This window comes from Salarias fasciatus, chromosome 5 (assembly GCF_902148845.1).
Source record: "Salarias fasciatus chromosome 5, fSalaFa1.1, whole genome shotgun sequence".
In the NCBI taxonomy this organism is placed as follows: domain Eukaryota; kingdom Metazoa; phylum Chordata; class Actinopteri; order Blenniiformes; family Blenniidae; genus Salarias; species Salarias fasciatus.
In genome coordinates this window covers 8529764-8549769 of record NC_043749.1, presented here as the reverse complement: position 1 = coordinate 8549769, position 20006 = coordinate 8529764, and the positions used below count along the sequence as shown (strand labels likewise).

General features: G+C 42.5%; 2 protein-coding genes and 1 long non-coding RNA gene across 4 annotated transcripts; all 3 read left to right on the top strand.

Moving 5' to 3' along the window:
• The first annotated feature begins 247 nt into the window (after positions 1-247).
• On the top strand, positions 248-16890 carry LOC115388331 (uncharacterized). The gene is made up of 3 exons (XR_003931469.1): positions 248-1830; positions 8804-8811; positions 16879-16890. It is a non-coding gene; the product is annotated as an uncharacterized LOC115388331 (long non-coding RNA).
• LOC115388330 (nicalin-1) lies at positions 2605-7298 on the top strand. The gene is made up of 15 exons (XM_030091414.1): positions 2605-2740; positions 3335-3525; positions 3683-3827; positions 3971-4068; positions 4214-4291; positions 4432-4535; positions 5243-5331; positions 5417-5556; positions 5647-5825; positions 5923-6010; positions 6124-6162; positions 6475-6647; positions 6759-6812; positions 6887-6965; positions 7101-7298. Exons 1-15 carry the CDS (start codon positions 2605-2607, stop codon positions 7155-7157), a joined length of 1650 nt encoding a protein of 549 aa, XP_029947274.1. The 3' UTR covers positions 7158-7298.
• Positions 12013-18027, top strand: myorg (myogenesis regulating glycosidase). Of its 2 annotated transcripts, none has more exons than XM_030091409.1 (3): positions 12013-12124; positions 14081-14445; positions 14678-18027. In XM_030091409.1, exons 2-3 carry the CDS (start codon positions 14183-14185, stop codon positions 16467-16469), a joined length of 2055 nt encoding a protein of 684 aa, XP_029947269.1. In that variant the 5' UTR covers positions 12013-12124; positions 14081-14182; the 3' UTR covers positions 16470-18027. The 2 variants fall into 2 exon arrangements, with proteins under 2 accessions (XP_029947269.1, XP_029947270.1); XM_030091410.1 differs by lacking the exon at positions 12013-12124 and adding an exon at positions 12586-12621.
• The last annotated feature ends 1979 nt before the right edge of the window (positions 18028-20006 follow it).

The window sequence follows — 20006 nt, the reverse complement described above, 5'->3', positions numbered from 1 at the left end:
AAAACAAATGAAAAACGGACCGATGACATTGTGCCACAGTTGCAGATTATCTGGGAAGACTTCACAGACGTTTCATTACGTCTGCAGCTCGGTCGGGGCGGCTCCCCCTCCTACACTTTGAAGACCCCTGACCTGCTGTAATGTCAGTAGATCTATAGAGGGCCCATTGTAATTATGGCTGAACTGAGCTCATGAGTTCATGTGTGCTTTGTGCGCTCGCGTGCGTGTGCGTATGTGTGTGTGTGTGTGTGTGTGTCCAAGTTAACCTCCAGCAATGCAGGCTGTGAAATAGTTGGACTAATAGAGAAAAAGCAATGCGTTGGTGGAAAAAGGATCCCTGATACAAAGGAAGTTGTGCAGTTTTTAGTGATGCCTCCTTCTGAAGAATGCCAATGAATTTACATTTTTTTTAAACCGTTCATAGGGGAAGATTTTCGTGTTCATTTTAGAGAGAGATGCTCTTTTTTTTTTTTTTTTTTTTTTTTAGGAAGGGAAGTTCAAATTACTTTCTTTCTTTATAGGTTATCTTTTATTTACTTTGAAAATATGTTCCTATTCCCCTTCTGAGTTGCTTAACGACTAAATCATCTGATCTAAGGGACAAAAACTGCACATGTAGCAAGAGATAGCTGTGTGTCGTCCGTGCTTTATGCCATTTGTTGTTTTCCACTGAGTTCACTAGCATTTCGTTGTTTTAGAGGTACTGAATGTGCAATGTTTACTTTTCACATGTATGTTTACATCACTGTAGAGAGAGATGCTGAGCTGCCGCAGGTTTCCGCTCTCATTCTGTCCTGGACGGCGACAGTCGCTTGGAATGAAACGTTGACCGAGGGCCAGGCCGCGTTTTCCCAACACTGACACTGAAATCCGTGATCCTGACACACTGACAAACATTTCCCCCCCGTTAAAAGGCATTAAACATTGATGAGGTCTTTTTCTGTCTGAGTTGGTCGGCGGTGGAACCGCAGCATTCAGTACATGTAAAACAGCAGCGTGTCTCGTATTCAGAACGTTCTGCTGAAAGAACACACAGAACCGCAATGAACGATTTCACCTGATTTCAGTTTGAGCGTCTGCGTCGACTCTTGGCTGTGTTTTTTTCCCCCATTACTTTACATTGAAATAATTGCTGATTTCTAATATTTCCCATTTTTTTGAGACAGAATTCTGTGTAGTTTAATAGAAATGGCAACAAAAATGGATTTGCGATTGACTGTATTGGCATTACCGTCACAATTCCTTTTCTGTTGATATTTTTGAGGGTTATGTTCTTTTCATTTTGACGTGGCTGTTCAAGAGAAGAATGTGTGTTCTGGTCAAATGCATTCAGGAATTGTACTGCGTGGATGAGAGAGAGAAAAAAAAAGCCTGAAACCTTTGCAGATTGAGGTTTTAGCCGGTTTCAGTAAACCATCCTGACAAATTGTGTGCACCAGAGAGGAAACGATCCGGTTCTCTTCCCCTCTGTTCCCCTGGTGCCATGTGTGTAGACGATAAACTCTTTTGCATTAGGGAGAACGTGACATCACAGCACAGTAGGTAGTTTTAAGACGTCACCAATGCAGCTACTAGGCCGTGTGATTGTTCTGCCTGTAGCCGTGTACACTTAACATAAAACAATGAGGGACGGACTGTGCGACTGACTGAGGCGCTGCAATTTTCTATCAACGTCATCCCTGTGAATTTGCACTCCGAGTCGTCGCAGCTGTCCTCTACCGAGTGCAATACTTGTGGCTAATGTATAAACTGAGCTGTAGCTTCACTAACTTTTGAGTTTAGAGTCTGGAGTACTTTGTCGTAACAAAAGCTATTTATTTGCAGTTGTGTGTTTTTCATCGATTCTCATGTATGGGAAGTAATCCATATGCAGACAGGCAGGCGCTTTTTATTTGTCAGATGCTTGTTATGACGATTGTGAACTGGTTCCATTTAGATTTTAACAGTGTTGAAGTTCTGTGTATAGTGCAACATATCAACAAAAAAAAAATAAATATTAGGTATCTGAAGTTCCACAGCACCTCGTGATTTCATTCGTGTTCAACAGTCACCACGATCTTCCAGTCGAGCACTTCCTCCGACTCAAACAGCCATCATCCCTGCTGGAGATGAAACAAATAGCTGGTGGATGAAGCAGTTTGCCTGCCTCCCACACAGCCGCTGCTGGGGACGGGTGATTACCCACCGAAGTGAATGACATTACAGCCAGAGAGAGGCAGGGTGGGGAGCCGGCGTGGTCATTAGCAGTGAGCGTGAGGACTTGAAGGGGGGTTGGGCCTTTGTGATTAGCCTCGGATTGATCCCTTGGGAGCAGATGGTGAATGATGGCTTACCTAGACGCCTTGGATCCCAGGAGGGAACAGGCACTGCGTGTCCACGTTGGGTGGAGTGACGAGCTGGGAGAAGGCGAGGGGAGAAATCTAATGACAGAAAGGAGCAGGGAGAAAGGTGAGAAGCATGGCAATGCTCAAACTGCTGCTTTTACTGTCACAAATTAACTTGTCCATATAGGTACATATAAGATTTATAGATAATGAAGTTTCCATTGTTTAAGTGAAACTACTCTTTTCGTTCCAGACTAACATGACGACTGGACGCGCCGTCATGTTCCTGAACTTGGCTGCTGTTGTGCTGCTCCTCGGTGTGCGGCGTCTGCACGGCTCTGCGCTCCCCGCCGTGTCCTCCTATGAGTTCACCGCCTACAGGATGCAACAGTTCAACTTGGCACAGCACAAGCATGGTAAGTTCAGACGTCGCTCCCTCCCATTGGATAGACTGGCAGGTACGCACTCTCACAGATTCCCCCAACGCATCTCAGGCTGACTGTTGTTATTTATCTGGTGAAAGGAGCATTGTACTAGAAGATCTTCATTTTCACGGTTGCTTCTAGAGCTGAAAGATGATTAATTCATACAACTCATGTCTTGAGCCAGATGTGGTTCAACATTTACCTTTTACACAGTGTCATATGTCCAATGTAGGAAAGTTTGGTGTCTTAAAGAAAAGCCACAGAAAATGTCAGAGAAAGTGTGGTTTGTATAAATGTTAATTGCCTCTGTGATTGTATAAAATATCTTTTTCTCATTTTTTTGTTGTTTCGAGTAGAATATACATTTTTTTTGTTTTAGTTATAGAACAAAGAATATGTGCCTTTGCAGAGCTTACTTTACAGCTTTCGCACCAAACCCTCTGTCACCAGTTAACCTGGCAGGAATGAATTTTCACTGAGGGGTGAAGCTGGGCAAAAACCCATCAAGGCGCAGCGAGAGCTGAACACATAACGCATTCAAACAGGACTTCCATCTGTTTGATTTGACTGGTTTCCTTTGCCGAGGCTGCCGCGGAGCCATCGTCGTGGCCGAGGCCCGCTCGGCGGACGAGCCGTCCCTGACCCGCCGCTGCGTCATCATGAGGGTGCAGGACTTCACCAGTCAGAAGTACTTTGAGGCGCAGAGACAAAACGCTGCAGCTGTACTGATCCTGCTGCCCAGAAACACATCCAGCATCCCTCATGGCACAATACAGGTAATCGGTTATTCTGAATAACTGAACGGTGCATTCAGTGATTCAGAATGCACTATTTATCACAATGTTGACATATCATAGAGTCTGTGGATTTTTTAAAAATCTGATAGCACTGCTTCATCTGCTTGTTTCATAATGATCTTCTTTCGGTTCTCAGTCCTTCATGGTGAGTGAAAGTGAGACCTTGCAGAAGGAGACCCTCATGCCGGTGTACGTCGCCCCCGAAGACGAGCAGCTGCTCTACATGTATGAGGAGATCAAGCAGGCCGCAGCCACACGCACATCCTCCATATTTGTCAGAGGTAACAAACATGAAAATAAATGAAGAATGGCATATATTATCAGAGATTTTAATAAGAAATTAAATTTGACGAAAACAAGTGTCAAAGAATAATTGTAACAATCAAGAAAACATTTCCATTTACTTTGTTTTTGATGTTGCCAGTGCTTCGTAGTATGGTCACAGCTACAGCCTTCCAGATCCTGGTGAGCAACAACGCTCCGATAAAAGCCGTCACTGACAACTCAGTGATCACTCTGGAGGTGAGTGTGGCACTGGTTTCAGCGTTTTGCACAGCAAAGTAGCAGCAGAAGCGATAAGTATGCAAGTCCGAACCTTTCTCGCTGTTTCTTTTTTTCACTGAGTGTGTGTGTGTTTGTGTGCGTGCGGGTGTGTAATGTATTTCAGGGAGTGCTTCCTGGATCGGTGGAGGATGCACCCACTATTGTCATCACTGCCCACTACGACTCCTATGGGCTGGCCCCAGTGAGTCGAATGCAAATAAAGAAAAATAAATATATAATTTTTAGAAGTGTAGCTCAGTGTTTTCTGAAAAATGTCCATTAATATGTCAGACTGAACAACATAACGCTGCAGTCATAATGAGATGTGGTTGTGTGCTGCAGTGGTTGTCGTTTGGAGCCGACTCTAACGGCAGCGGCGTGACCATCCTGATGGAGCTGGCTCGTCTCTTCCAGAAGCTTTACAGCAGCTCCAGCACCAGACCACAGTGAGTTCACCAAACAGAACACTGGACACTAACACAGCACTTTATCGCTGTAATGTAGTACTGTACAAATGTCATAGAAATGAATATTTCTGTACTGATTTAATTTTGGCCCTCATTTTAATTAGAAACTGCGTGTTATGTCAAGTGATGTGTCGTCCAAAGGGCTTCAAAATGATAAAAACAAACAAAAAAACTATACATACCTCAGCGACATGGCAATGTCACCACGTTTCACGCCTTAGTGAAAATTGGAACACAGAATAAATCAACAGTCCTTAAAAAGACACAAAATCACCACAAAGGTGACAATGAACAAAGATGGACATTCAAACACTCAAAGTGAGTTTCAAAAGGACTGCAAAGACACCAATGAAAGCACGGAGCACAGAAACACCTCATCAAGGTTATAATAATTACAACAAAAAAGGATAAAAACTGACTACACAGGCCAGTGATGAGATAAGATTACACACTCACATTATGAGGTATGAAATATTTGATGTGGGTGAAATGGATGGAATAATCTTTGGAAATATAATCTAAAATCCAACTAATAAAAAGAGTAGCTTTAAGGAAGAGTGCTTTATATTTTAATTCACACTCCTAAACAAGAAAACTCACAGTGACTGTTGGTGTGATCAGATATTTAAATACTAAATAACAGATCAGCGATGAATAACTTTTATTGTTTTGCTGCTCTGTTTAAGATATAATTTAATGTTCTCCTTGACTGGAGGAGGAAAATACAACTTCCTTGGCACAAAGCGGTGGATTGAGGAGAATTTAGACCACGCTGGTGAGTTTTTGTGACTCTGCTCAACATGTGGAATTTATACTGTATGCGCCAACAGGATTTTTATTGGAGCCAAATATTTTTCCAGAGTCCAGCCTGCTGCATGACAATGTGGCGTTTGTTCTGTGTTTGGACACGCTGGCCAACGGGGACGAGCTGTACGTGCACGTGTCCCGCCCCCCTAAACCTGACAGTCCCATGCATGCATTCATTCAGCTGTTGGAGGAGGTGACCGCCACCAGCGTCGCTTATTCTACACGTACAAACATATCAATCTGATCAGCTGTCATGGTGTAAAATGTAATGTTGGTCTTCCAGGTGGTTTCCTCCAGATTCCCCTCAGTGAAGGTGGGATTGATTCATAAGAAGATCAACCTGGTGGAGTCCACCGTGGCCTGGGAGCATGAGCGTTACAGCCTGCGCAGGATTCTCGGGTTCACTCTCTCTCATGTTGAAGATCCCAAATCTGAGCTCCGTGGCTCAATGCTGGACACAATGTAAGATCTGACTTAATGATAAAATGACTGTCTTTTATGCACATTCATTTTTTTTTTTTTTTTTTGATAATTCATTTTTGTAAACACCTCCTGGCAGGTCTCAAGTGGACTTCAGGAGACTCAAGCGAAACGGCATCATTGTAGCAGAAGCTCTGGCTCGATATATGTACAATCTCTCTGACAAGGTGGGTGAATCCATGAAACTCCATATTCATGAAGATATAGATTGATTCCACAGTTGTGTTTTTTTTTTTTTTTTCCAGCATGTTAATCATTCATGTGAACTATTTCTCTGCAGGGTTCACCAAAGGAAGTGCAGGTTTTCAAGGGTCAGCTGGTGAGTCTCTGTGGATTTTGGGTCAGCGTTCAAAGACAAGTGCTGACCTCTGGTGTTAACTCACAGACACTGCACAATGTTCAGTGGAAGATCTGAGACTTTTAAATGGATCCATGCTACTGATGCAGAAAAAATAAGAGTAAATGGTGTCAGAAGCTGATTTGAAATAGCAACATAAAAAGCATTTTTCCAGATGATTTGAAAAGTAGATTTTTTTGTTTCACAGCTTGACATGTAGTAGTTTCTTGCATTGGTATGATATATCATCACTTCTTTCTCCTTCTTTAATGCACATCCACGACCTTCATGCAGGACTTTCAGGACAGTCGGATTTCCAGCCTGATGTCCTTCCTGACGTCAGTCCCTCGGGCCACCCAGCTGCTGGATAAGGAGCCCGGTCACATGCTGCTGGTCAACTCACTGGAGCACGAGTTTAAACGTTACCTGCAGCAAGTGTACAGACACACGTTTCGACAAGACAAGAGGTCACTCACCGTCGCTCAAGCAGACAAAACATACACTGCAAGATCTTGTCAGACCCATTTGCTTCATGACTCGTCCTGAAATGATGACTAAAAATATTCATCTCCCTGCAGGGACCCTGATATTACATTTTTCGATCAAATGAACCAGCCTGTCGTGATGTACAGGTAAATCATTCTTTTGAGATTTGCACTTGTATTAGATTTGCTATTTTTGGGCACTGACACTGCTTCTTTTTCAGAGTGAAGCCTGCTGCGTTTGATCTGTTCCTGGGTGGCTGCATTGCAGCTTATTTGGGAATAGTTTATTATGCAATCCAGGTGAGTAATGTACTGTCAAATCATTGATTCATGCATTTTTAATATTTTGCACCCTCTGGGGGTTCAAAGCACAGTAACAGGTAGAAACACATAATTATCAGGTATTTAGTGTCTTCTTTTTTTTTTCTTTCACAGAATTTTGGACATCTCTATACAAAATTGAAAGCAGCAGTGAAACCTAAGCACCAATGAATGCAGTGAGACTCCGAACACCGAAGCTGTGACTAACACTTTGAAGTCATTTCTGCACACGTTGGATAATTTGTTTCACTGCTTGTGCACAACATGAAAGCAGTGCAACACGAATCTCCTCACAATGGCTATATGCATATTCTCTATACAGTGTGCGTTTGCTTTGAAGTGTACATTGTTTGTGCCTCTCGTTATAGTATATAAACTCACTGAGGTATGAAACAGCAATAAAGAACTGGTGCTGCATCAAAGCCGGGAACGCAAAACCACAGTCTGGATGTGATTTAATCAGCCATGAAAGACGTTCCCGTCACATCACTGCCATGATCGCGCCCCCCCCCCCACCTTGTCCTCTGCCCTGCATCTGTTGACATGGATTTGACTGGGCTTAACGCTGCCGCGAAACGGGGCCCAAGCACTGCAGCGGACGAACAGCCAGTTCCTGTCACTGATAACTCAGCGAGAGCGCTGGAGACACAAAGACACCCTACAGCGCTTGGTGAATTATTAATGTTTGTGTTGCATGCTGACACAGAATGGAGGTGAGTGTGGGTGGCGGTGGGAGATTCTTAGAAGTCCCATTCCTCCGCTGGTTTGTTCCAGCTCTGTAGATCTGAGTCGGTTTTAACTACAAGGCAGCTCCGCCGCCGGGAGCCCAGACTCGGTGTTTGAGATCAGTGCTGGCTGGTTTGTGAAGGGGCCCCCGGGAGGGAAGCGGGTCATGGACAGTGACCCCAGGTATGAGTCTCTGCAGGGGGGCTCAGAGCTTTAGAAGGATTAGTGGCTGAGTGCTCAAATGGCACAAAGAGTTGTTCTGCTTCAGCAAGGATGCTATTAACCTCCAAAGGAGTAAGCACAATGGCAACAGGTAAATAAAGTGATAAAAGAAATCAATGAAGATGCTGTCAGGATTTACGACAACTAATGTATGAGAAATTCCTTAAATGAGGAGAAAACATAATCACTTAAGACAGTGAAGTTGTAAACATGCAAATCCCAGCAACAGACAAGCCTCACACTTAATTCAAACAAATGTCAAAGTGGAGCAGGTGGAGCACTGATAAAGAGAAGAGGTGGAGCTAACCTCATGGGGGTCGGAAGGATGCTGCTGCAGGATTTTCTTTTTTCCTTCAGCACACAGGAGACAAGCAGTGCACAGTGAGCCCGACAGGAGATGCAGATGGCTCCTCAGCTCTACATCACAGCGTACAAAGAGCAGTTCAGATCTCCCGGGAGAATGAAACGAGCAGAGCTTCGGCCAACGTCGGCCAACCGCAGGAACAACCCCCAGCCCCGGCCGGTAAGGCGCTCAGGCTTCTGAACTGCAAACATGTATCAACACAAGTATTGACTGGAGATAAAAGATAGGTTTTTTTTTTTTTTTCTTGAGAAAGAATATATTTGCTTAATCTGTTAATGTATCTGATAGTCTGTTATTTAGCAGATTTGAGAAATATAGTGCAGTATTAGACAAGACTAACTTAGTTATAAATTTACAAACACTGATCCTCACTGAACCGCAGTGAAGTGCTCTGCACTAATTTGCAGTTGGTTGTTTATGTTCCACTATGCACATTGAAAGCTCTAATGGATCTATTATTCATTAGTGCCTCCGTGCCTATTTATTCATATCAGAGTACACAAAGGTGTGTGTGTGGGGAAGAGGGGTGTAATCCTCCTACAGGAAGAGGAAAAAACAATGCAAACATCAAGTAATTTCAATAAATCAGAATCAGACACTGATTTGTGGACACTGCAATGGTGCTGAGGGGGAAAAAATGAAAAGAAGTTAACTCTGAAAACTTTTCCCTAATTCTTTTAAAGAGAACACACAACTTAGAAATTGCACGTGCCTGAAAACTGAGGCCCCTGTAAAGAAATGAAAGATCCTTTTTTAAACGCATTGTGCTACAATGTGGAGACAGTGGGGTAGTGTATCTGTTTTCCCCAAGAATGTAACTCATTCCCATCTACGTATCCATCTTTCTGTTGTCCTCCTCAGGACTTTCTGTTTCCTCGCAGCCTTCAGCCCAGCTACAGGTCATCACGTGCGCCACCGCGTGGCGTGACCCCGGTGAGCTCACACCGGCCCCTTCTCCCCCCTGTCAGACATCTGTCATTCCACTGTCCTGCCACGGCTCGTCCTGACAGCAGCTCCTCAAACGCAGTCAATGCAGACAAACGGCACCGCATGCCTCCCCTCACCACATTCAGGGAGCAAACTCTGCCCTCTGCTGACCGACTGCTGAAACTACAGGCGGCAGAGCCTCCTGCTCAGCCACACACTGAGCTCGACAACCAGAGGTAATGGTTCATTTCATTTCAATATGTGGCCCTAAAACAACTCAAAACCAACGCTTTTCATGGTACAACATGTGGTTAAACTGGAGGAGATAATTATAAGGTATTGTTCTTAGCTTAACATTCGGTATAGTTTCTAACACCGTTGGTTTTGCACTCCAACTTGAATAATTTGTCTGTATTACATCAAACTTGGTTCCAGATATTTAGAATCCACTCATCACCATGACTAATACCTAAATATAAAATAATGCTGAGAGAATTTGACCCTCCGACTCCTATATTTAGCTGCCACTGCCCCCTGCCCAGCTCCCTGGCACCCCTCAGGGGTCCTGCACTCTGCAAACCACTAGTCTAAATAAATAGTGAGGGTGTATTGATTTGCTTAGGCTGGATTCACAGAAGGATTTCCATCCGCTCTCAGCACAGCTAAAGTAATTAAGTGATTTTTTGACTTCTTTTTGTGGCCTCTGGACCCTGAAAACACTAAAAGAGCTGATAAACTTTCCAGATAAGTAACTTATTGACAGTTAAATGTATGTCTAAAGCAATGTTTTTACAGGCTAAACAGAGGCCCTCAGCTTCGAGCAAGACCCCAAACTACCCATCCTCCTGCTGCTTCTCGCCACTTTTCACAGACTCACAACCAGAAGCGTCGCTCCAACAGTTCTCTGGATCATAGGTGCACGTCGTTGACTCACAAACACATCTGTCTTTTGCATATTTTTCGGTTTGCTGAAATCTTATATCTCTTCTGTTTCCTCAGCAGTGGCTGCTACAGCTGCTTCCATGTGGTGAAGCCCTACCAAGCTGGACACTACATCATACATCCTGAGTTTGTGTCTGAATGCCTTTACTAGAGCAATTAGAGCACCAGATTCCACAGTGAGGATTTAGGATCAGCAGACGTCCAGCGGAGGGCCTGCAGGGGATTCCCAAGTAAAACCAGCAACTGTTAACTGTTGTTTTTTTTTTGTTTTATTTTGGGCTAATTAACCCTGTGAGACAAAGTGTAACAATGAATAATGCAGGCTGCCCTGGAAGCACCGTCATCTTCTTTCTCACAATATAAAAACTTTAATGGCTAATCAGCAAAAAAGGTTCTCCCAAAAAAAGGGCTTCTGGTGATGCTTTCAAATGAGCTACTGTGATCCATGCTGTTCTGTCTATGACATTAAAAATTATGTCTCCTATTAGAAATCGATCATTTTCCACATGTGACACCGTGTGAATTTTCTGTTGGATGTTTGCATAAGATAAAAAAGTGGACTCCCCATGGGAATTGCAATCTTATGATCGGTATTCTCCAGGGATACTACACAGAGAGTAAAGGAAGAACTGCACAGCAATGAAGGACAGAGTCTCTCAAGCAACTTGGTTTTGCCCAGAAATGACTTGGCCACAGCAGGTCTGGTCTGGTGCCTGGACCAGCTCCGTTGCAAATTTCTTAGTTTGGATTCTGAGTTCTCATCTGAGCCATAACTGTGTATTGAGGTTCCTCCACTTAAGACTTGGTAGGAAACCAATTTCAAAATGTGAGTGTGGGATACTGCAGATAGACTCAAGAAAAAAAAAAAAAAAACTGGAAAAGTCCAGATGCTGAGAAAGTTGTTTGGATTTGTACAAGATGTACATGAAAAGTTTGACTTACTTGATTACCTTTATCTTCATAAAGCTTTAACTTTATTTACCCTCCCTTTCATGCTGTTTTCAATCCCTTTGCTTTAATGTAATTCAAAGGATTAATCTTTTAGGATTAACATTCTTAATCTTTTTGTATTTCTTTCATTTCTCTTTTTTAAGGACTTTGATTTGCCTTGTCTCTGAATGGTGCTCTATAAATATATTTGCCTTGCCTTGCCTATAGCTGTACTGAGTTCATCTTTGTCAGTATCGCCTCCAAATGAGATTTTTTTGTGTGATATATGATTATCCAAGAGATCAGGGGACCTAAAAAAAACAACAATCACAACGTGAGACCCAGTAATGACCAGAAATGATCACAATGAAACTTCAATGAAAAACAAAGAAACTAAGGAAACAAAAGGACAATCAGGACACATAAAATGACCGTGAAGTCAACGAGTGTGAGGACAGACAAATGAGGACCATTTATCACAGAGACACAACAGGGAGATATATAAAATAAATGAAATATAAAATAACATTATTATTGCACTTCTGTTTTCTCATCAAGGTTAGACTGTGTGAATCTGTGTGTGACTGTGGTGAATGTGAGTGTGTGTGGACCGGTGTGGGTGCCTGAGCAATACCCTTTATCCCCAAAAGGTCCTAGAAATGGAGATTAAAAGTATTAAATGTGGATATTTCACATAAAGTAAATGAAATGCCTGCTCAACATCTAAAATGTGATTTATAGTCAGACTAACTTTAAGAAGAGCACTTTAACTAGTAATTGAATACAATCCAAACAAAACTGACTCAAATGGGTGTAAAAAGTTCAGAAAGACACACCTCGGTCCCTGTGCATCTGTAACTCGAGGAGGAGAAAGCAGGCCGCGAACTACATTTCCCATCATGCATCGGGCGCGGAGCGGGCGGACTCGCACCAACACGCTTTGGTTCCTTTCTCGGTCCTTTTCTGTCAAGTTGTCAAGTGAGGCAAACAAAGTTTGGAGCTGCTGAAGAGGGGCTTCTGCTGACCGGTAGGCGAAAACTATTTTTAGCCACTGAGCTGAGAATGAAAGTGGATATGCTTGAACAGAGAACTCGCAGTAATTTCTCTCCCGTTAACTTTCCCCCAACACCCATCAAAACAACAACGTGTGGTCTCTGCATGAGATCAATCTGTGACTAAATGCTGAAAATATGCCATTTGATCCTGTGGTGTCTTTTACCTATCAGAGTTCGTGCACGTGATTAGCGTGGCTTTGTGCAGTGAGTACTTTAAATTGTCCCCGTCTGCTCATGAATGCACGCTTTTTGAGGAGAAGGCGTCAAAAAAGTGGCTTCTGGAGGCAGCGAGACTTTCTCACACGGCTTCCCTGAATCAGCGCTTCTCGGTTTGTTTCCCTCTACTTCAGCAAAGATACTGAATCGGCTGAAACTGCACATGTGAACCCCTATAAACAAAGGCATGACCGCCACATGAGCAGGTTTTCAGTGAAAGGAAAAAAAAAAGGACTTGGTCGAAAGATGAGCGGTCAGTAACCTATTTTTCTAGATCTTTATAATTTTATTTATTTGATGCCAGTTTCAAAAGACAGCTTTTTTGCCATTCTTTAAAAGCAGAAATGAAATATTATGATGCCGCAATTACTAACAAAAAGGCTTCAGAACTTTGATTTCAAACAGCCTTGAGCATTTGTGATGGAAAGATTTTTTTTAAAGAATTGACTATAATATAAATGTAATGTGGATAGTTTCAAATGACAATTAAGGTAAAGTGCAAAACCATAAGTGAAATTAAATTTCCGAACTATTTTACACTAGCAAACATCTATCTACTAACCCTGAAAGTTGTTGACTCTTAATTTTCAGCCTGGAAATTCTTGTAAAGTCTTGTAAAATCTCAGCTCTCTCCTCGTATTTACTTGCTTAAGGATTCAGTTAATCGTTTGAAGACTTTCCTGGGTCAGGATCCTAACGTCTGGCTACTCGATTGATCTCTGTGGAATCAACAGTTAGTTGTGTGTTAATTAATAATGGGCTCATGTTATCACTGCTGTTGTTGGGTGGAATCTATAGTAAGGGGTGGTTGAACACAGAATTAGTCAATAGGATTGCTAATTAATTGCCAGCATTTTTTATTATCGACCCCTGCTGCCAGGGCAAGGCATGAGGGTCAATTGGTGTTAGGTTTAGTCAGCAAACTGGGAACTTGGAGGGGAACGAACTCCCATCGCTCTGCTCTGAATTCTAATCAGATCTATTCTGATTAGCTAAAGTCACAGTAACTATTCTCGACCAGTTCATTACCAACAAGAACTTCCCTTATATCCATGCTGGGGGGTACAGTGAGGTCTGTCTCTGTTGGATTTGTTCGCACAGTTGTCAAAGTGGACTAATACAAACCCAGTTACCTCGACTTTAGGATCGCTGGGTTTGGCCATCCACAACGTTTAGTATTCTTTCCTCTCCTTCTTGGTGCTGGCAGAGGTATAAGGCTAAAATCCCACTTTTTTCCTTTTCCACCTCTTACATACAAATGAGATTTCTTTCAATTGAACTCGTGTGTTAGAATTACAGCTGGGAACATCCACTTTATCTTTTTTTTATGTGCAACTGGCAGTAGATTTGTTTTGCTAAATCTCGAACACACCTTTAAAGTTTGCATCCTGACAGCATAATACCTCTAAGTGCTTGTTCAGCGTTGCAGAGCATGTAAGACTTTGCTAAAAATGCAACGGAGGCTTTGAACTGACAGAGAACAAGGGAGACTGACAGCATGTTGTACGCACTGACCTGACAGGGGTTGTTTTCTTCGTTTCCTATCATTAACTCAATAAATTCTGATTATTCTCAAACAATAAGTAATGTATGGTACAATGTCCTTTAAAATAATCAAATAGTGGGCCTTATTTCCCCAGAAATCCATTGTTACTCTGTGACAAAGAAAAACTGCAACAGTATCTTTTCAATCTTCGCTATCTCATTTTCAGGACGTTCAGGCAAACAGATGTGACAACAGGGCAGAGTCCAACAAAAGAGGATCCCTCACTGAGCACTTTGATGATCACCTTGTGGGTTTTCCTGCTGAAGTCATGTACCAAGTAGTACCAGGAGGAGCGGGGGGCACAATCACAGATGTTATTCCCAAGCAGAAACACAGCAAGGACACTCGACCCTTAGTCGGACATGGAGTAATCTGTCTGGTGCTGGTGATTGCTGCGATGACTGCGTGGTGTTATTACATCGCCTCTCTCCGCAAAGCTGAGCTGCTGAAGACTCAGCTTCTGGATCTGAATAAGGACGGCTACATCATCCGCAACCAAGGAGGATCAATTGTTTTCAGAATGGATTTCAGGTCAGTACTTTCATCTGGTTATTATTCTTAGATCTTAGAAGTGTTATTTCCTAGATTTTAGAAATTCTTAGATGTTAGATAAGTTAAGGTGAAATGTATCGAGATAAATTAAAATGTTTTTTACAGTGTGGAACAATCTGTTCAGTATATTGATTTTTTTTTTTTTAATGAAAAGTGAATTTGGTTTTAAAAGGGAATAACTAAAAATTAATCGTTTTTAAAATTTTGGCAGGTCAGGGACCCTTGATTTGGATTCCTGCACAAAAGAAGGAGAGCTTCTGAGCTGTGGACGCACCACCGATCGAAAACTGAACTTCTTTATTGAGACGGTACGACCCAAAGACACCGTGCAGTGCTACCGTGTACGCTGGGAGGAACTTGTTCCTGACATTTCTGTCGAACATGCCATGACATACAAGTTTGCACATTGGTACGGTGGTGCCGTGTCAGCTATCCAACACTGGCCGATCTCCATTTCCGGCCAGCAGTCTCCAAAACCCTTTGTGACCAGCGACATCTACTCAAACCGCAATGAATTTGGTGGCATCCTGGAGAGTTACTGGCTGTCATCAAACGCCACTGCAATCAAGATCAACAACTCGGTGCCCTTTCACCTGGGCTGGAATGACACAGAGAAGACCATGTACTTCCAGGCGCGGTACAATGACAGTCCCTTTAAGCCAAACCCAGGGGAGCCGCCGTGTGCTGAACTGAGCTACAGGGTTTGTGTAGGCTTAGACGTCACATCCATACACAAGTACATGGTCCGCAGATACTTCAACAAACCAAACAAAGTGCCTGCCAAAGCCATGTTTCATCACCCTATTTGGTCGACTTGGGCTTTACATAAAACTGACATTGATCAAAAGAAGTTCCTCGCGTATGCTGCCAACATCCGCAAATACAACTTCAACTGTAGCCACCTGGAGCTGGACGATCGCTACACAAAACGCTATGGGGAATATGAGTTTGACCCAGTGAAATTCCCCAATGCCTCATCTATGTTTCAAAAGCTGAAGGCAGATGGTTTCTTGGTGTCTCTCTGGATTCACCCTTTTGTTAACTATGACTCCGAAAACTTCCAGAACTGTGTAGAAAGGGGCTTGTTTGTAAGAGAACCCACAGGCCAGCTGCCTGCGCTGGTGCGTTGGTGGAACGGCATCGGCGGAATTTTGGACTTCACAAACCCAGAAGCTCGTGATTGGTTTTCCTCCCAGCTGCGTTCGCTGCGCTCCAGGTATGGGGTGTCCTCCTTTAAATTTGACGCAGGAGAGACTAACTACTTACCGTGGAAATTCAGCACTCGGACGCCCATTCGCGATCCAAGTTTCTTCACGAGACGTTACACAGAAATGGCAATTCCCTACAATGACAGAGCAGAGCTGCGCAGCGGTTACCAGTCCCAGAACATATCCTGCTTCTTCAGGCCCATTGACCGAGACTCTGTGTGGGGCTACGAGTTGGGTCTCAAATCTCTCATTCCCACAGTGCTCACCATCAGCATTCTGGGATATCAGTTCATACTACCAGACATGATCGGCGGGAATGCCTATCTGAACCACACAGATGGAAACCGGGTGTTACCCGATCGGGAGCTCTATATCCGCTGGTTGGAGCTGTCCGCCTTCATGCCCTCCATGCAGTTCTCCGTCCCACCGTGGGAATACGACAACGAGGTAGTCGCGATTGCTCGGAAATACACGGCGCTGCACGAAAGCATTGTGGCGCCGCGGGTCCTTGAGCTGGCTGGCGAGGTGCTGGACACCGGGGACCCAATCATACGTCCCCTGTGGTGGATTGCCACAGGCGATGAGACAGCCTATAAAATAGACTCCCAGTTCCTGATTGGGGATGACCTCATGGTTGCCCCCGTTTTAGAGCCCGGAAAGCAAGAACGTGACATCTACCTCCCAGCCGGCCACTGGAAAAGCTACAAGGGGGAGAGATTTGATATCAAGGAGCCGCTGCACCTCACAGACTATCCAGTGGACTTAGATGAAATTGCCTACTTTGTTTGGGTGTAGCAGGAAGGAAACACTACACTTGATCAGTTCTCTAGTTGGGCTATCCTGTGAGAAAAAGCTTCAACTTTAATGCCTGAAATATGAACTTCTGTCTGTTTTTTTAAGCTAAATTTGAAAAGGTTTACATGAATTTATTAACATTTAAGCTCATATTACTTAACAAACCTCAATAAGCTTCACTATAAAATCTTGAGAGGCTCATTAAAGTTTATTATTTAATGTAATTATTCTGTCTTATTTTAGGTTTTAATCACTCCATCAAGATATTGCTTTAAAATTTAATGTAATATCCTGGCAGAAGATAACCAAGTGGCCTTAAAAGTGATAATATGCTACCTTTCCTTCACAGCCATAGAAAACTAACGCAGGAATAATGGAATAGACAACAAATTGATCAGAGAATACTCAGGTGTCTGTTTTTGTAACAGCCATGTTAGTTGTAATTCCAGGCTGTAGTCAGGCTGTCAGTCATAAAAATAATTTAATTCAGTAACTAATGTTCAGTGTTTGAAGTTGTATTTTCTTTTTAAAGGTTTCCATTATGTGCTTTTGAAACATTTGTTAAAAAGGGAATGAACAAACTGTGAATTGATTGAGGCGTGGGTGCCAGAGTATGCCATGTAGCGCTTCTATTTTTGAGTCTCTCTCTGTACTTTGAATTTCAACTTCAGCCACATGGACTGGGCCGTGGGAGGACAACTGAGGCTGCATGGTTATTGCAGCTGAGCAGATGGAAGGCTGAATGAAATCTTGATATCTCCACCTGTCCCGTGACACGGGCGTCTGACATCTTCATCTGTTCTGGATGCTCTTCAGGAACTCAAGGTTTAATGCTTCACTTGTTAGGATGAATGCTTGAGGTTTAATCATTACAAACCGCGTGTGCTCTCATTTGTGTAACACAGTGTCATGTAACTACTCTTAGCCCAGGAGAAGAAGACGCCTTTTTATTAGGCTCTAAATTTTTAATGCTCTTCCTCAGGTAACCGCTTCCTGCAGCCGTGGAGGATTTAAAGGGTCTGGTAACTAATTTTTAATGTTGAAATGCAGCTAATTAGAGTTTGTGGTATATTTCTGTCTGTTAAATGTATGATAAAACTAAAAGGAAAAACAAATGACATTACCTCCAGGCCAATGTTAAGTGTTTTGAACTTAGTCTTCAAATTAAGTGGTACAGTGTGTTTTTTGTCAGCCTGATTTCTTGTTTTTTTTTTTTTTTTTTTTACATGAATATTTTAACTGCAGTGATGCCTGCCTGGTGATGCATGCATTGCATTTTTACGCTTTTATTAATATAATGCAATACTTTTGGTGATTGGGATCCCCCAAATGTCCTGTAACATGATACCTCTTGTTTTATATGTGCTTTATGTATTATTTCACTCCAGTTCTTAAATTGTACGACATAAACTTCTATTATCCGGCCATAAAACAGATATTGATGTCGCATTAAACTAGGGAGCCATGAGGCAAGCATATTCCACTTGTCTTCCAAAGCATATCTGTGCTGATAGTGTGGGTCATTTTAATCTATGTTCCAAATGTATCAGTCTCAGATTAAAAACAAAACAAAACATATAATTGAAGAATCTCTTTACAAAAATGAATTTGCTGAAAATGTATTTAATAGCGTCCGTCCATGATTTCTATTTTTGTTTTGGTTACTTCCTTTTAGATTGTTTGGATGTAAAATGTGTTTATTCCTGAGTTGAGATAACAGCAGTAACTGCTATTGAGAACTGGTGGGGATTTTCACTCCTGACCCTTGAAACGGCTTCATGCCGACCTGTGGCTTTGACATCTGGCATCTTTCTTGACCTCTGTGGGTTTCTGTTTGTGCCTAGTGACACTTCCATCACAACAATCCCTATTTATAGCAACTCTCACTTAGCATCTGGGCCAGGCCAGGCTCTCCGGCTATTTCAGTCTTAGACTGAGTTGCTTCATGGCTGGAAAGAGAGGTTTTATATCTGGAACTGAGGGTTTGTTTGCTGTTAGCTTTTTCACACAGTGTGTGCTATTAAGGGACGATTGGCAGAATTTGCGCGTGACGAATCATGTACGATATTAAGTGATTTATTTTAAGACTCTTTGTTTAATGTATTGAAAAAACGAGTACAGATTTCGCTTGATTGTGATAATTTTTGACATGTTCTTAAAGTAAATCTGAAGTGTTAACATTTGCTGCCCTGATGCATTATTGCCCAATATTTTTTTAAAGCACACTGTGTAATAAATTAAGCATTGAAAGAAGACAATCATCTTCGTATAGGGTTTTTTTTTCTTCCTTTTTGCATGTCTGTGTAATAACAAATTACTACTGAAGTTAGCAAGTGAACCCCAGCCTGGTTCATCCAGCATCCAGTCTGGTCTCCGTCCAATAACAAAACATGGCAGATTGCATAGGAAACCCAACATGATCTAACAAACCACACTGGAAGAGTTCAGGAAGTTATAAAGCGATATGCTGAAAACAAATTGGATGCAACATCGACTCGTCACTGCCACCCATCGCACCAAAGTGTAATTACTTAAATTACAGACGCTGCCCCTTTAAAGAGCGGCGACTAGGAATGATGCTGATGGATTAAATTGATTTACATTTACACCTCAAACCTAATTGGAATGTATACACCGTCTGTCTGACAAAGGCTTTCGGTATACCTAGAGAATAAAATCTAAATTGACTTCTGAAATTACTCCACCCATTGGATTAGTATTTGTTAACCAACGGCTGTAGTTACTACTTTCTCAATCAAATTAGTGGATCATAATTCATGTGGAATGGCTTTGAAACGACTGTGCTGCTTTTGCTTCTCAAAAAAACACCCAAAAATATATAAATAAAACACGAGAATGTAAGACAAATGGGTTTGCTGTCCGGGCCAGCGAGCTGACCGTGCAATCAACGAGCCACTAACAACCTATAACCTCGCATGAGTCTGCGATACATGAAAACTAATGTGCCCATCAGTTCAGTATTGAAAGGGACACCCTTGGGGGACTTCTCTAACTTTTCTGATACCTGGCTCATCATGGGGCAATAATGACAAGGTGATGAAACAATTGTGCAGGTTATTTGGAGGCAGTGTTTAGATCAATAAATCATCTGGCGGTTCATGATGTGAGGCCAGAGAGCAAGCTATATAAAAGTGCATGAGCAGACACCGAGAATAAGACAGATAAACTTACTGAAGTAGGTGATGTAGCAACAATATTTATTACAATTACGCCATTAAACATGGTTGTTGTGAGTTCAAACAGCCTGGCACCTTCATTCCTCACAGCTATAGTCGATCTGTCATATGTTTGGGGGAATTTATTCCATTTCACCTCAGCGGGATATGCTTCAGAACTACTTCACTTTATTTGCCAATGTCTCATCTGTCTTCAGAATTGATCTCGGCTTTGCAGCCTGTGCGGGGAGGACATACATTCATTGATTAGCTGTCTGTATGCTGCTGGGATCAATATTATTTGTCAGTGTGCTTTCTGCAATCATATTGTTTGGTTCTGCCCATCTTTTCATAGACAGAG